General features: G+C 36.5%; 2 protein-coding genes across 3 annotated transcripts in view; both read right to left on the bottom strand.

Moving 5' to 3' along the window:
• Positions 1–3,230: 3,230 nt before the first annotated feature.
• On the bottom strand, positions 3,231–5,500 carry LOC110460923 (zinc finger protein 664-like). The gene has a single exon (XM_021514140.1). The coding sequence runs from the start codon at positions 5,453–5,455 to the stop codon at positions 4,085–4,087; it is 1,371 nt and encodes a 456-aa protein (XP_021369815.1). The 5' UTR covers positions 5,456–5,500; the 3' UTR covers positions 3,231–4,084.
• Positions 5,501–7,127: 1,627 nt separating this feature from the next.
• LOC110460918 (zinc finger protein 91-like) overlaps positions 7,128–17,346 on the bottom strand; it is an 18,179-nt gene continuing 7,960 nt past the window's right edge. For both annotated transcript variants that reach the window (XM_021514135.1, XM_021514134.1), the window contains exons 2-3: positions 9,041–12,226; positions 7,128–7,212 (exon numbers count right to left, since the gene is read on the bottom strand). In XM_021514135.1, the coding sequence (XP_021369810.1) occupies positions 9,586–11,976 (2,391 nt within the window). In that variant the 5' untranslated portion in view covers positions 11,977–12,226 and the 3' untranslated portion in view covers positions 7,128–7,212; positions 9,041–9,585. The remainder of the gene's footprint in view (positions 7,213–9,040; positions 12,227–17,346) is intronic.

The raw sequence follows: 17,346 nt of genomic DNA, 5'->3' as shown, positions 1-17,346 counted from the left end.
AGAATACTGATGTTGTTACAGTGATGCACTGATGTTAGTAAGAATACTGATGTTGTTACAGTGATGCACTGATGTAAGTGAGAGTACTAATGTTGTTACAGTGCCAGTGATACACTGATGTTAGTGAGATTACTAATGTTGTTACAGTGCCAGTGATACACTGATGTAAGTAAGAATACTGATGTTGTTACATTGATACACTAATGTAAGTGAGAATACTGATGTTGTTAGTGCCAGTGATACACTGATGTTAGTGAGAATACAGATGTTGTTACAGTGATACACTGATGTTAGTGAGAGTACTGATGCTGTTACAGTGATACACTGATGTTAGTGAGAATACCAGTGATATACTGATGTTAGTGAGAATACTGATGTTGTTAAAGTGATACACTGATGTTAGTGAGAACACTGATGTTGTTACAGTGATACACTGATGTTAGCGAGAATACTGATGCCGTTACAGTGATACACTGATGTAAGTGAGAGTACTAATGTTGTTACAGTGCCATTGATACACTGATGTAAGTAAGAATACTGATGTTGTTACATTGATACACTAATGTAAGTGAGAATACTGATGTTGTTACAGAGATACACTGATGTTAGTGAGAATACTGATGTTGTTGCAGTGCCAGTGATACACTGATGTTAGTGAGAATACTGATGTTGTTGCAGTGATACACTGATGTAAGTGTGAATACCGGTTTTGTTAGTGCCAGTGATACACTGATGTTAGTGAGAATACTGATGTTGTTACAGTGATACACTGATGTTAGTAAGAATACTGATGTTGTTACAGTGATACACTGATGTAAGTGAGAGTACTAATGTTGTTACAGTGCCAGTGATACACTGATGTAAGTAAGAATACTGATGTTGTTACATTGATACACTAATGTAAGTGAGAATACTGATGTTGTTAGTGCCAGTGATACACTGATGTTAGTGAGAATACTGATGTTGTTAGTGCCAGTGATACACTGATGTTAGTTAGAATACTGATGTTGTTACGGTGATACACTGATGTTAGTTAGAATACTGATGTTGTTACATTTATACACTAATGTAAGTGAGAATACTGATGTTGATACAGTGCCAGTGATACACTGGTGTTAGTAAGAATACTGATGTTGTTTAGTGAGAATACTGATGTTGATACAGTGCCAGTGATACACTGATGTAAGGGAGAGTACTAATGTTGTTACAGAGCCAGTGATACACTGATGTTAGGGAGAATACTGATGTTGTTCCAGTGATACACTGATGTTAGGGAGAATACTGATGTTGTTACGGTGATACACTGATGTTAGTTAGAGTACTGATGCTGTTACAGTTATACACTGATGTAAGTGAGAATACTAATGTTGTTACAGGGCCAGTGATACACTGATGTAAGGGAGAATACTGATGTTGTTCCAGTGATACACTGATGTTAGTGAGAATACTGATGTTGTTACAGTGATACACTGATGTAAGTGAGAGTACTAATGTTGTTACAGTGCCAGTGATACACTGATGTTAGTAAGAATACTGATGTTGTTACAGTGATACACTGATGTTAGTGAGAGTACTGATGAGACGACCTACGACCTAGGTTGTGATAAAGCGGTATACAAGAACCTCGAATTGTTATTATTGATACTCATTAAAGTTGAGAATCATTTCTGGAATGTGGTGATAGTAGAAAACATGGATTCATCTTACATACAAATTTATATAAAAGAAAAGGTATTTCTATTGTTCACTTATTACTGGCATAATTCGCTATTCTACAAAGGGTAAATATTGACCAAGTTTCTTATAAACCTATCATATTTGACTAAGCCCCTGTGCGTGAAACTTCATCAATCAAATGGCAGGATACTAACAAATTATGCGCAGGTTTTGCTGATCTTTAAGCTTAACCATTTTCATTGTAAAATGTAAATATTTACCATGTTTAATAAGAATCCAATTATATTTAACAAACTTATTGCGCAGAAACCATCAACCAATCAAAGCACAGTATGCTAATAACTAATTATTCGTGGATTTGCCTAAAGTTAAGCTTATCCTCAGCATTTGTGTATTGTTCATAACTACTAAGTTTCATCAAAATCGAACAATAATGAAAACTAATGATTGGAAATTGACCAATCAGAACACAGTATACTAATTAAGCACGAGCGGATTTTGCTCAATTTCGAACTTAGCCTTGTTATTTATATAATGTATATGCATACCATTTTTTGTCCATTTGAACGATATTTAAGCAAATGCCCTTTCAGAAACCAAAGTGTGAGACGGACGCTCACCCAACAGACCAAAATTGCAGCTGACGACATGAAAGAATTGGAATGGATCCACAAGACTATCTTCGGACTGGGAGTGCGATGATTACATAAATGAATTCCGGTCTAATGGTCCTACAACTTATGCGTACCGCCACTATTGAATTCTTCAAATATTTGTCGCAAAAAACGGAAACGAGAATAAAATAAAAGGAATATCAGAAAGTCAACACAAATCGGATGATATTACCAATCTGGTCTTACGGCCACTAGTTCGTATAGTTTGTACTGTGATACATCGGTAATACATAAAATAGGTATAAATATGAAACTGTCAATATACCGATCTGTACGCTCATAAGAATCATCAACCCAGATATTATTTACATGTGTTGCTATTAAAGAAATTGAATTAAATTTTATTTTTGATTTTATAAAGTGTATGCAGCACAAAAACAATAAACTCAGTTGGATGTTCTGGGAAAGTTGTACAGAAATTTTATATAAACATTGTATGGCACTAGTCCATAAACCTTCCTGAAGTTTAAGTCTAAGACAAAATCAAAACGCCAAATATCAGTGTTTTGAAAACAGGAAAATGCTATTCTGAAAGTGCTTTGTCGGAGAAAATAATTAGGACTCAATATCGTTTCGAATATGTTAGGTGTTTGATTAAACCACATATAATATACACATGCGTCGGCACTTTGTCCCCAATATAGTAATTGTACACATGTACTAAAATAAGTTTGCTCAATCCTTCATTTTTTTGGAGTCTTAACTGATTCCTAAGGCATTCATGAATTTGTGCAACAACGTTATTTCTTTCCTGAAATTTATTTATACTTTCGAAAAAGTGTACTTCTGGATTCAGTTCGAGTTTGTTGTTAAACCTGCCTTCTTGTGTGGAGAGCAGTTAAGTTGGTTCCATATAATACAAATATCATATTTCGAAGATACAATGTTTTATTATTGATACATGAAATATGCAATATACAAAGAACAGTAAATCACAGTTACAAACTATACGTTGTTAAAGTATGAGTAAAGTAGCTCTACGTTAACATAAATACAATTCTTCTAGAAAAAGAGGTCCAGGCGGCCTGTACCGCTCACCTAGATATTTAAGTAAACATTCTTTCTCAAGATATACTTCTAGTTCTTCGACAGGACAGTTTCAAATCTGACTGTCACATACGGAATATCGCATGCTATTGATAACACAACATATAAATTACACTGTATACAATTTCATATAAAGTTCATATGTCTAAACTATCATAACCATACGACGCTAAAATACATTCTTAAATAAACTGGACATTTTGTCATGCAACACACAGACATGAACGTATGTGGGGAGGTTTAACAAGTAACTTCGTAAAAACACCAAAAGTTTCTAAATATGTGTTGATGTCTACATAAGTACAAGTATAAGCAACATTTTATCAAGTTGTGGAAAGAGGTATTTGATGAAATAACTTAATAGAGATGTCAACACAATCAGGATGTAACTTATCAGTTTCATAAAATTGTCATTCACAATTAGAAGAACGTCAAAGATTAAAAATAACAGTAAAATAAAACATTGCCAAAATAGTTTAAAGTCCATTTGTTTGGACATTTATATTTTCCCATTACTTTATCTTAATATACAAAAAATATTCTAACCAATAGAACCTGCCATTACCATGTAAACAAGTGTTAAAATAGTGTGCTTGAATTGCCGAACACCGATACTAACAGTCAACAGTTTATCAAATTCCCTACAAAAATGTAAGGTTTACATTTGGCACATCTTAAACTGCACTTCACGCTAAACATTTCTCTCCTGTGTGTATATTGAGGTGTATATTTAGATTAGACAATTCAATAAATTTCTCACCACAGATATCACACTTGTAAGGATTCTCACCTGTGTGTGTCCTTGAATGCACCCTAAAGTTAGATGAATAACTAAATTCCTTATCACAGACATCACATTTGTAAGGCTTCTCACCTGTATGTGTCCTGGAATGTACCTTGAGATGAGATGAATAACTAAATTCCTTACCACAAATATTACACTGAAAATGCTTCTCTCTTGTATGCGCCTTTAAATGTGAGTGTAGGGATTTTATTTTAGTAAAACCCTTACCACAGATAATCCCATTTACACAGAAACCACACTTGTAATTATTCTCTTCTGGACATAACTGTGTTTTTGTATGTAACTGTAGGGAATATCGCTTATTAAATTCCTTACCACAGGCATCACACTTGTAGGGCTTCTCTCCTGTATGTATCCTGAGATGAGTGTGTAGGTTAGATGACTTATTGAACTCCTTACCACAGATATTACACCTATAAGGTTTCTCTCCGGTATGTATCCTGAAATGCGTCTCTAAGCTAGATGATTCACTGAATTCCTTACCACAGATATCACACTTGAAAGGTTTCTCTCCTGTATGCGTCCTTAAATGTGTTTGTAAGTTAGATTGGTTACCAAATCCCTTACCACAGGCATCACACTTGTATGGCTTCTCTCCTGTGTGTGTCCTTAAATGTGTCTGTAGATTTGATGATTGACTAAAGCCTTTGCCACAGACATCACATTTGAAAGGCTTCTCTTTAGTATGTATCCTAAGATGCCTCAGTAGATGAGATGAATACTTAAACACCTTGCCACAGATATCACACTTGCAAGAATTGTCTATTTTCTCTCCAGTATGTGTCCTAAAATGTGTCTGTAACTGAGATAAATTACTTAATACCTTACCACAGACATCACATGTGTAAGGCGTCTCTCCTGTATGCTTCCCGAAATGTATTTGCAGGTTGGAAGAAGTGATAAATTCCTTACAACAGACATCACATTTGTAAGGCTTCTCTCCTGTGTGTCCTGAGATGTGTGTGCAGATTCGATGACTGACTAAATCCTTTACCACAGACTTCACACTTGTAAGGTCTCTCTCCTGTATGCTTCCTTTGGTGTATCTGTAGTTGAGATGACTCACCACATACTTTACCACATATATCACACTGATAAGACTTTGCTTCTTTATGTGTTCTTGAATGTGTTTTAAAGCTGGACTGATTATCAAATTCCTTACCACAGACAACTCACTTGTATGGCTTCTCCGGGGTAGTTTCCGTATGACTGTTTTGGGAGTCATCTCTATATAATGTATTACCACTTGCATCCCACTGGTCAGGATTCTTTTCTGTATGTGTTCTTCGGTGACTCATTAAGAAAATTTTTTTTCAAACATCACATCACAATGTCGATTTAGTATTATCAATTAACGTTGTCCCATATCTTCCACAAAATGTCATGAGGGAAGAAACAGATTGATGCAGAATAAGGTTTGAAACAAATCCTTTATGTAAATTTCTCGTCCGAGTGAATTAAAATTTGGATATCTGTAGCCTTGGCATTAAGAAAGCCTTCTGGTAAGCTTTATTTTGGTTTTAATTCCTATTATCATCATTTCAAGGTAGTATGACACCCCAAAGAAAAGTCATCTGAAAGTATAAGAAACGAATGAAATACAAAAGTCTATTTAGTAATGAGTTACGACCATGGAATTAAATATATTCTGTATGAAACAGATATAACCGAGTTACCACAATCAAGAAATATCATTATGTATAATATCGCTTCAAAGTGGTTTTAAAGTGGAATTTTAAAATTTATCGCATTTCTTCTCAAGTTTTCAAGTAACAAAAGAAAAATATTATTCACACTATCAGATACATTGTCCGCACCCTGGCAATCTACCTTTTCTTTTATTGCGATTTGCTATGAAAGGTAAAAAATCAGGGCAAGATGATTTGATGTTCAGGTCGGAGGTTAAGTGCTTATGTTGCAGTTAGATTTACTTTACTACCGATGAAGTGGATCCAAACAGATCATTGCTCTATGCATGGTGGCTACCAATTCATCTGTCAGAGTAATTGCAATGACTTCAGCTATGAAAACTGGAATTATTGCGTAAATAGTAGAAAGACTATATACTTCCAATAACACGTGCTGCCGTTACTTTCTCCTTGACCTTAGAACCTCGTATGCAGAGGAAACTTGGTATTTCAAATGCACCGTCATAGTAGTTGATGATTGTCAAGATAAATATGTCTGTATTGGATTAATATGAATAAGGTGTGTGTGTGCGTTCAAAACCTTATACTAAGTATTTAATATGTGTGTGCGCATCAAGAACTTTTATATGTGTATGTTATATACGGTATATGTAGCGGCCGTACCGCATTAGTGGTGTGCTACCTTCGGAATGGGAGACAGGAGCTACCACCCTTTACAGAACATTCGTTGCGTTGTGATACGTATACCCGTTATTGACTGTATGTGTTTTACGTATACAATACGCGACGCGTTGGACCCCCGTGGGTCGTTGTGACATTTGTAGGCGAAGTTGTAATTTGCGCCACACACACACGTCCTGTATTAATCAACGTGAACGCCTCTGTGATTTCTCCACAAATTTAGCGAAAGCACTGCTACCAAAGAAAAGATCCCAAAACAAATAAATAATATTTCGTCACTTGACAATGATGGGTCTCAATTCCTATTTTCTAGTGTGTTTTTTTATTTTATATCATATACCTTACAAAGACAGTTCTAACATCATGCACAAAGTCACTCACGATTCACCATAAACAAAACATTTTCCCAAGCGCTATTTATCCATTTTTTAATGGCATATCACTCCTCTAATTCTTGCAATATGACATTTAGAATAATGTCAATCATGAAGTTTTGTATTTATATATGATGAAATGTCTGTCCTTTGTTGTGTTTATCAACCGATTATCATCTCAAGGGTTTGTTAAAATCAGACAAAGGGGGTTGAAACTTACTAGCTTGAGGTACATGTAGTCAAACAGCTGTGGTTCGGGAAGGATTGTTCTCCTGCTGACATGAAAGGGGTACAGGGGTGCTCCACTGAAAAAAAAAAAAATTTAAACCTAGATACAAAATTCTTCTTCATTTAAATCTTTACATTTCTATCGATATGATTTTTGAAGCAAACATAGTGATTGGTTTTACATATTTTATAAAACATATGTTTTACAATTTTATCATAATAACATTATTAACGAGTATTTATTTTCATACATCGCATTTGGCCATATTCTTTTAAACATATCTTTATCTGCAACATTAATAAAATCACCAAAAAACCACTTGTAATATAGCTATACACACAAGTATATGAAAAAAATATATGATACAATGAGTTTCTTAGAAATACCCTAGTACTTTCAGCTCTTTGGAATGCTAGACCATGGCAAACTTTTTCGATAATAATCAATCTTTGAATCCACCTTTTACCCCCAAATTCCTATCTTAACATATCAGTACAGAATCAAAAGTACAGTATATCAGAAACGATATTTGTTATCACTTCCTAATATGAATCTATGAATGTATAATCGATAATACAATTCGATACCAGGTATTCTAACGGCAATATCTTTAAGGGGGATTCACAGGCATGGTACTGTTGTGTCAAAACTAAACATGAACAATCACCAAAACGCTCTGGGTGTTTTCAAAGAATAAGTAAAGAAATATTTTCGCTCCAGAGATCGCGACTACTTAACCCTTCCAAAGCTTCCAGTGATAAACGTTAAGTCTACGAGGGTGAGGTAAGCCCAGCTAACTACTGGAAGTATTGCCAGCTCTTTCACGTTTGAAGAGGCGTGAGTTATGACCTATAACCCCTTAACTTGACGTATACAATACAGTGAAAGCATCGCCGATCAACTATGTTTGATGGCAAAGGTTTGATGCTTAATTCTGCTGTGTCACCAAACAGGAAAGAGTACAATCAACGCACTGTCTATGTGTCGTTAACTGGAGTGAATTTCCACACCTTTCGGAGCCATGTAACACCTTTCAACACCACACTCCAAAGAAAATGTGCGCTTCCTAAAACAATCCCCCTCTTGTCGACTTAACACTGGGGTTATAGACTGTGTACCCTGTCTAACACCCCGCTTACATAGACTGTACTGTAACATGGATAAACATGTACTGTTAACCCTGTAGCTGTATGTAACAGACTAATGTTAGAGAGTTAGAAAACTACCGATAATGTCAGTACATAGAGGTTAATGTGGTTCGTATTAAATGCGATGGTCATTTGAAATTCTTTAATTTTGTGTGATTATTTCTACTGAAAATATTAAATATATAATTTTGAAATTATCCTAGAGTAAGTACAGAATCTTTAAAACGTCGACAATTCTGTTATCTAATGTATGAGTCTCACTGAGATCGGTTTGTTTTCCGAGTTCATAAAAAATGACTGACTTAACAAACGGAATCTACCACGATTCAATGTCGAAACAAACGATGCGCTTAAAATAGAACAACACGCTTTCACAGTACTGTAGTATAGGCCATCTGCTCAAGAAAAAAATAATTGTTCCATGGTCTGAAACATTCGATATATTTTATCATAAAACACACTAAACAGTAGACAATTTTGTCTTTGTTACTTTAAACCAACTACGGTTGAACGAGGGATTATATGGGACTCGGAAGGTTTTTACTTAGGGTGAAATGAGCAACCACAGAAAACGTTGCAATGATGTGGAGCAAACAGCGAATTTGTCGTCGCTATAACAGCAAGTTACATTAATACCTAGTGCTATTACCAGCGCCTCAAGGGCTTTTTCATTGATATAAAACGGTGACTTCTTAAATATTGATCTCCATTTAAGTCTTAACCAGAGACATAAATCACACTTAGTCTTGTACATACCACTTGAAAGCTTTCTTAAAATCTTTTTAGAAGGTGTTCTTTTGCAGGTGCGTCTGTGCGTAAGACTTGAATGCTATTGTGCCCTGTACGAGATCTATATGCAAGGTGATTGATTAAATCCTCCATCTCTGACGTACACTGTACAGGTTTGTACAGCGGCTTTCTTTCCTTCATGTGTTATGATGTATGTCTGTAGATCTGCTGACGCAATCCTTTACCGAATTCTACACCCGCACTGATATCAAAGTCTCATTTTAAGAACTTCAATGTTCAACTCAGATTGAACAATCATAAAAAATAGCACCAATAATAGTATTTAACTTCGCCAATGACAGTGAGTTAGTGCCACCATTTGGTAGACTTGTTAAAACCGTGGATCGAGTAATACTGAAACATAATTCAGTTTCGAATCTTTCTTTGGGGAACAAATAAGAGGGGTCCAAGTATGCTGCAACAGCCAACATTTCGCAAAAAAACACACTTCACATCAAGTGCAACCAACACAAGAGGATTACGTTTCACGCAGTTTCGAAGAATATTCGAGCTTAAAGCATCTCTTCTGTATGTATTTTGAGATGTGTCTGAAGGTTACATGACTGAATAAATCCCTCACCACACATATTACATGTGTAAGGCTTCTCTCCTGTATGTATCCAGTTATGTTCCTCAAGGTCAACTGATTGATTAAATCCTCTACCACAGATATCACACTTGTAAAACTTCTCTCCTGTGTGTGTTTCGAGATGTCTCTGTAGGCTAGATGAATAACTAAATCTCTTATCACAGACATCACATGTATATGGCTTCTCACCTGTATGTATCCTTGAATGTGTCTTTAGGAAAAACGAAGAAATAAACTGCTTACAACAGACATCACATTTGTAGGGCTTTTCTTGATCTCCTGTATGAATCCTGAGATGTGCTTGTAGGTTCGATGATCGACTAAATTCCTTACCACAGACATCACATTTATATGGCTTTTCACCTGTATGTGTCCTGAAATGTAACTTCAGGGAATCTCGTCTATTGAATTCTTTACTACAAACACCACACTTGAAAGGAGTCTCTCCGGTATGTGTCCTGGAATGTGACGGTAGACTTGAGGAATAACTAAATCCTTTTCCACATATATCACATTTGTGAGGTTTCTCTTCTGTATTTGTCTTGAAATGCCCCTGCAGAGAATCTTTTCTGTGAAATCCCTTACCAGTGGCGTCATATTTGTAACGTTTATCTCCAATATGCGTCTTTAAATGTGGTGGCAGATGCGATGATTGACTAAATCCTTTACCACATACGTCACATTTGAAAGGTTTCTCTCCTGTATGTGTTCTAAAATGTGCCTGTAGGTGAGATGACTTACCAAACTCCTTACCACAGACACCACATTTGTACTTATATCCTTCTTTATGTACCTTGATATGTATCTGTAGGGAATATCGCCTATTAAATTCCTTTCCACAGAGATCGCATCTGTAAGGCTTCCCTCCTGTATGTGCTTTGAGATTTGTCTCTAAGCTAGATGACTCACTAAATGCCTCACTACGAACATCAGAGCTGTAAGGCTTTTCTTTATTATGTGTCTCCAGATGTTCTTTAAAGTCACAAGACTGAATAAATCCTTCTCCACACATTTCACATCTGTAAGGCTTCCCTCCTGTATGTGCTTTGAGATTTGTCTCTAAGCTAGATGACTCACTAAATTCCTCACTACAGACTTCGGAGCTGTAAGGCTTTTCTTCATTATGTGTCTCCAGATGTTCTTTTAAGTCACATGACTGAATAAATCCTTCTCCACTGATACCATTTGTGTAAAGCTTCTCTGCCACATGTGTCTGTAGATGTGCCTGAAAATCACATGACTGAATAAATCCTTCTCCACATGTATCACATGTATAAGGTTTCTCTCCCGAATGTATCAAGTAATGTTCCTTAAGATCTGTAGCCTGGTTAAACTCTCTGTCACAGACATAACACTTGTAAATCTTCTCTCCTGTGTGCGTCTCGAGATGTCTCTGTAGGCTAGATGAATAACTAAATCCCTTACCGCATACATCACACTTGTTAGGCTTCTCTCCTGTATGTATATTGAAATGTATCTCTAAGCTAGATGACTTACTAAATTCCTTACCACAGACAAAACATTTGAAATGTTTCTCTATAACACCCGTATGTGTCTTGAGATGTGTTTGTAGATGCGACGATTGATTAAATCCTTTACAACAGATATCACATTTATATGGCTTCTCGCCTGTATGTGTCCTGAAATGTCTCTTTAGTGATTCTTTTCTTTTGAATGCCTTACCACAAACATCACATTTGTAAGGATTCTCTCCACTGTGTGTCATCAAATGCGGCCGTAGATAGGATGACTGACTAAATTCCTTACCACAAACTTTACACTTGAAAGGTTTCTCTCCTGTGTGTATCCTAAAATGTGTCTCTAAGCTAGATGACACACTAAATTCTTTACCACAGACATCACATTTGTAAGGTTTCTCTCCTGTATGTGTCCTGTGATGTGCCAGGAGGCTAGATGATTGACTGAATTTTTTATCACAAACATCACACTTAAAAAGCTTAACTTTTGTATGTGTCCTGTGATGCATACGTAGGTGAGATAAATATTTAAATTCCTTACCACAGACATCACACTTGTAGAGATTATCTACTACATCTCCTGTATGTACCCTGAAATGTGCCTGTAGGTGGGATGAATTATGAAATTCTCTACCACACACCTCACACTTGAGGAGCTTATCTGTTGTATGTGTGGTAAGATGTCTCTGTAGGTTAGATGACTGACTAAACCCCTTACCACAGACGTCACATTTATGGGGCTTCTCTCTTGTATGTGTTCTGTGATGCCTACGCAGGTGAGCTTGAGAATTAAACACCTTATCACAGATATCACACTTGTTATTTGTTTTCTCCATGGGTAAACCTCTGATGATTATTCATTTAATTGTTGTCACAGCAGAATGGTCTAATGTCTCAATAGCATTGTACCATATTCATTTTATGTCGTTTCATATATGTGTTCCATGGCAGAATCAGAAGGAAAGAAAGAGTTTGACGCAGTGTTGTTTATATCTTCACTGGTAGGTTGGTAATAAATGCCTGATGCACATTTTTCGTCCAAGAGATACCATTTCTGGATGGTATGACACCACATAGAAAAGTCATCTGAAAGTACACGAAACACAAATAAAGTACAAATACCTTTCCAAGCAATTAAATAAGGCCCGCAGAAATAAAATGTTTATGCATAACTTAGATACAACTGAATTGACTGCCGATAAAGAAAAATATTTTATAAAATTGAGCTTCGGAATTACTTCAAAACGTATTTTCTCAGAATCCTGTCACAGGATGGTAATATGTCAGGTTTTGAGATTAGTTAATATCATGGTCACCGAGAATAAACCACACACAGATTCTTTACAAACCCTAATTTGTATGCTCAACCAAAGACTTCATGTACGTCACGACCTGATAAGGTTATCCACACTCCAACAACCCTGCATGTTTACCATGGTAACCATCAACTCCAACTAGAACTGTCATCAGGAGGATAACTAATACCCCCGCTGATGCTGGCAGTTTATAATACATCATTTAGTTACTTCGACCTTGGGTTTCCGGACAAGTTATTTTGCATGATGGACCGAAACTCCCTTAAAAAGTGTTTAAATCTAAAATTAAAATGCCGGTGCACAACTACATAATAAACCCATCATTCAAGTGAAGTTTCAACAAGTATTTCGCACAAAGGGATATAACTCTACCAAAATGGGTCGAAATTAATGCTGGTGCACAACTGCATAAGATACTGATCATTCATGCAAAGTTGCAAAGAAATCCAGCTGTTAGTAAAGGAGGAGTTTCCCGGACAAGTTACTGTGGATGACAGACAGACAGACAGACAGGGTGATTCCCGTATACCCCTCCCCTAACTTCATTGCGGGGGTATAAAAGAGTATCGTCTTATACCAGAAGCCCATCATCTTTTGCTAGGATTAATTTACATCAAGCGCCAATTTCATTTCACCATCGTAAGTGTGTACCATACGCATCTTCACAATCCTGTACCAAGCTTACTATAATATGTACTAGTTTAGTCATTATGGACATTTACTAAAGTCACATAATCTTTTTTGTGACGGTTAAAGACCTATTAACACTATAAGTCAATTTGGCTATAGAACAATGTGCAATCCAAGGTTAACAAAGACATTTACAAACAGAAACGTACCAAACTCTGGCTAAAAAGGTTTAACATGGATGGAATCCATGCTTGCTTGGAATTTTTAGTGAGTGCAAGAAATAGAAGCTGTAACAAGGACTAAATATCTAGGAGAACAGTGACTAGATGTGAATATATTTGTTTCTTCATGCCCATCAATATAATATGTTATGGCAGGGTTGGAATCTCAACTCTTTCTGACTTAAGTGGGGAAGCACCAAGAGGTGAGGCAGGACCTAATCCGAGTAGCATGAAAGTTGTCATCTTCATGACCAGCAATTATATATTTGGTTATAGCTGGGTGGTGATCTGAACTGTAAGTTTTTGACATATTTGACCATGTAAACTTGAAAATAGCTCAAATTCATGAATGTTTGCAAACTCAAAATCAAGGAAGATACCACCAAATATGATTCTAGGCCTTTCAGTTCTTAAGAAGAATTCATTTGATATTTTTGACATATCTGATACATTCGACCTTTAAAGTGTTTTATTCAGAAACTTTGTTAGGCCCTATACAAGGAAGCCATCAGCCAAATATCATAGCTCTAGATTTTGAAATTTGTTAGAAGTTGTAAACTTTTGACATATATATATGACTCCTGTAACCTTGAATGTGGGTCAATGTTATTTTTATTCACAAATCAATGTAAAGCTCCACCCCAAAAAGCTACCAGCAAAATACCATGGTTCTACACCTTTTGGTTCTTAAGCAGAAGTTGTTTGAATTTTTGACATATTTGACCTCTATGACCCTGAGAGTAGGTCATGGTCATTTGTGTTCACAAGCTTTGTTAACTCCATCCATCCAAGAAAGCTACCAGACAATTATTATGACCCTAAGCCTTCTGGTTCTTCAAAAAAAGTCATTTAAAGTTTTCCACACAATTGACCACAGTGATTTTGAAAGTGAATGAGGTCATTTTTTAAGCAAACTTTAACAGAATCCACACCTGTTCGTAAACTTTGTCGGGCTCCATCAAGGGAAGCCACAAGGTAAGTATCGGTTGAGCTTTGGAAACATTTCAAACCATAGACGTAAAAGGATGATGGTTTGTTTTGAGATTAGTTAATATCATTACTCACTAAAAAATGCAAAGACATGAATTGATCCAAATCACTGTTCTTAGATTCTTTACAAAGAATTCAGGTACAATTTCAGCACTCCATTAACCCCGCAGAGTCTTGATTGGCTCTAATGACTAGAAGATGAAATGGTTTAAACTCATGACCATGCAATGGGTTGGGAGTTTAAACCCGAATTCACGGTCTTATCGCAGGTACAGATGCAAAATAATAAGCATTCAGCGACATAGTTTCAGTTATTTTTAGAAAATGAAATACCATACCAATCTCACCACAATTAAGTAAGTATATCATAGTTTAGGACCCAATACGTAAGTTCCCATGATGAGTTACTGTACAGTCGATTGACCAATCACAGAGCTGTTTTTGGCACCAGCTTTACTGGCAAGATACACATGACATTTGACAGCTTAGTAGTGTACGCTCCTTAGTGGATGTTAAGATGGGGTCTTTATGAGCCCATTTTAAAAATCCTCTAAGGGGTAGAATAAGTAAACCTGTTACCCATCCCCCTGACTGCCTGCAGTATTAGAGTGCTATTTGGCGAAATGTCTATGAATTCTGACAGCTGACTTTACTGATTTGGCACACTGTGGCCGAGATCAAAACAAACTTAGCTTTTATTATTCATACCAAACTGATGAATCTTATTCCAGTACTTACTAGTATTATATATTTCTTCGCATCGCTCATGCTGCCAATTTGTTTTTAAAAGAACTTGCTTTGGAATGTATTAATCAAAGCAAGACCATTGGAATGTCTTCCAGCTGGAAGTTAACAGATGTTTAGCAGCCCAATTTACTGGGGATTTAAACAAAGATAACAGAAAAGACAAAGGGAGATGTTCTGTATATGATCGTTTTTTTATATCAAACTTTAATACTTGGAGTACAGTACTGACAATGTGACCAAGCAGATTATTGCCAAATAAAGTTTTAAGTTATTGTTTTCCCTTGCACCTTAACGCAGATTAATCACAAATGGTTTGATTGATTTGGTTGTATATTGCTTAACGTACTTTTAACAGCTAAGGTCATTCAAGGACGTGTCTTAATTTGTGTTGTGCAAGCATGCATGTTTGTGTGTGTGCCAGAGACAGGGTATGTTTGTGTACTTGCATCCTTGTGATAATATAGATATGAACGCAGAACGCTTGTGTTGGGAACTTATCGGACGTGTTCTGGATTTGGAATCTATAATTCTTTGTTTGATTGTTAAGCATGTGATGCTGACTTTTTAGTGCTATCTCACTGAAATACCATACCGAAGGCAACCCGCACAGCATTCCACCCGGTCACATTATACTGACAATCGGTGAAATAGTTGTTATCATTACCCCAAATGCTGAATGTTGAGCAGCGACTAACAACTACCATTTTTAAGGACTTTGGTATGTCCCGACCTGGGGACAGAACCCGTTGCCTTCCTCACCAGGGCGTGTGTTCAACATTAAAGCCAAAAGTGAGGTGTTGCTAAGCAAGGCGCCAGGAAATAAAAGATAGTTAGAAGTAGAAAGAAATAGAAAGATCCAAAATATTGCAATGATCATGAGTGCAGCACATTTTTTTTTTTTTATCGCTTTTGTGTCCCCTAATGGAGGATACAAATGCTTCTGCTGTAAAAACAAGAGGCCCAATGGGCCTGAATCACTCACCTGGTATAAATCTCACACTGGTAATCTTAAAAGTAGACTAAAATACAGCTCCAGGCAGAATATCAGTGTTTGATTCATAAAAACCTATTAAAAGATTTAAACATATGACCTTGAATGTCGAACAAGGACATTAGGTTGAACAGAGTTTATAGTCTTCCAACCCAGCATGCTTCTGGGAAAATATCAGTATCCTGGACCTTTTGGTTATACAGAACAAGTCATTTAAAGATTTAAACATATATTGACCACTGTGACCTTGAATATGGGTGAAAGTCATTCATTTGAACAAACTTTGTAGTCCTTCATCCCAGCAAGTTACTGGTCAAATATCATGATCATAGACCTCTTGGTTATTGAAAAGAAGTTGTTTGAAGATTTTAACACATTTGACCTGTGACCTTGAAAGTCGGTCAAGGTCATTCATTTGAATAAATTTGGTAGCCCTTCATCCCAGCATGCTACAGGCCTAATATCAGTACCCTGATCCTTTTGGTTATTCATAAGAAGTTATTTGAAGATTTTAAGACATTTGACCCCTGTGACCTTGAAAGTGGGTCATGGTTATTCATTTGAACAAACTTGGTAGCCCTTCATTCCAGCATGCTACAGGCCCAATATCAGTACCCTGGGCCTTTTGGTTATTGAGGAGAAGTCGTTTGAAGATTTTAACACATTTGACCCCTGTGACCTTGAAAGTCGGTCAAGGTCCTTCATTTGAACAAACTTGGAAGCCCTTCCTCCCAGCATGCTACAGGCCCAATATCATCACCCTAGGGCTTTTGGTTATTGAGAAGATGTTGTTAAAAGTAAAATATTGACGTCAAACGCCGGACGGATGACGCACCACAGCACAAGCTTACTTGCCCTTTGGTCAGGTGAGCTTATAAAGTCTGTATACGTATTGAGTAATACAGCATGAAGACAATATGCTTCTAATAACATATACTGTCTTTACTTTCCCCTCCAACTTAAAACTAGTGATAGAGCCAGGGGATGTGAAGAAAACTTTGAGAAGGCATTATGTACTCCGGTGTCATGCATAAAATGTACCTCCTGCTTAAATAGTATCCGGATACTTTTTATGCAGAATAAAAAGTATCCGGATACTTTTTATACCCCTACCAAAAAGTACCCCCCCTGTATAAAAAGTACCCCCCTATGAAAAAACCAGATGTTTCAAAATTTTTAATCAATAACAGTTCAGAAGTTGATCAGAAGGTTACAGTTGCATGTTTATTCACCCCTACCCCACCAATCCCCACCCCGGGGCCAGGAAATTATGCCAATTTTTTTTTTAAACACTGGACACAATAAGGTTTT

This window comes from Mizuhopecten yessoensis, unplaced genomic scaffold (genome assembly GCF_002113885.1).
Source record: "Mizuhopecten yessoensis strain PY_sf001 unplaced genomic scaffold, ASM211388v2 scaffold10523, whole genome shotgun sequence".
In the NCBI taxonomy this organism is placed as follows: Eukaryota; Metazoa; Mollusca; class Bivalvia; order Pectinida; family Pectinidae; genus Mizuhopecten; species Mizuhopecten yessoensis.
Note: the sequence above shows the minus strand (reverse complement) of the source record. Positions and strands in the feature narration are given on the sequence as shown.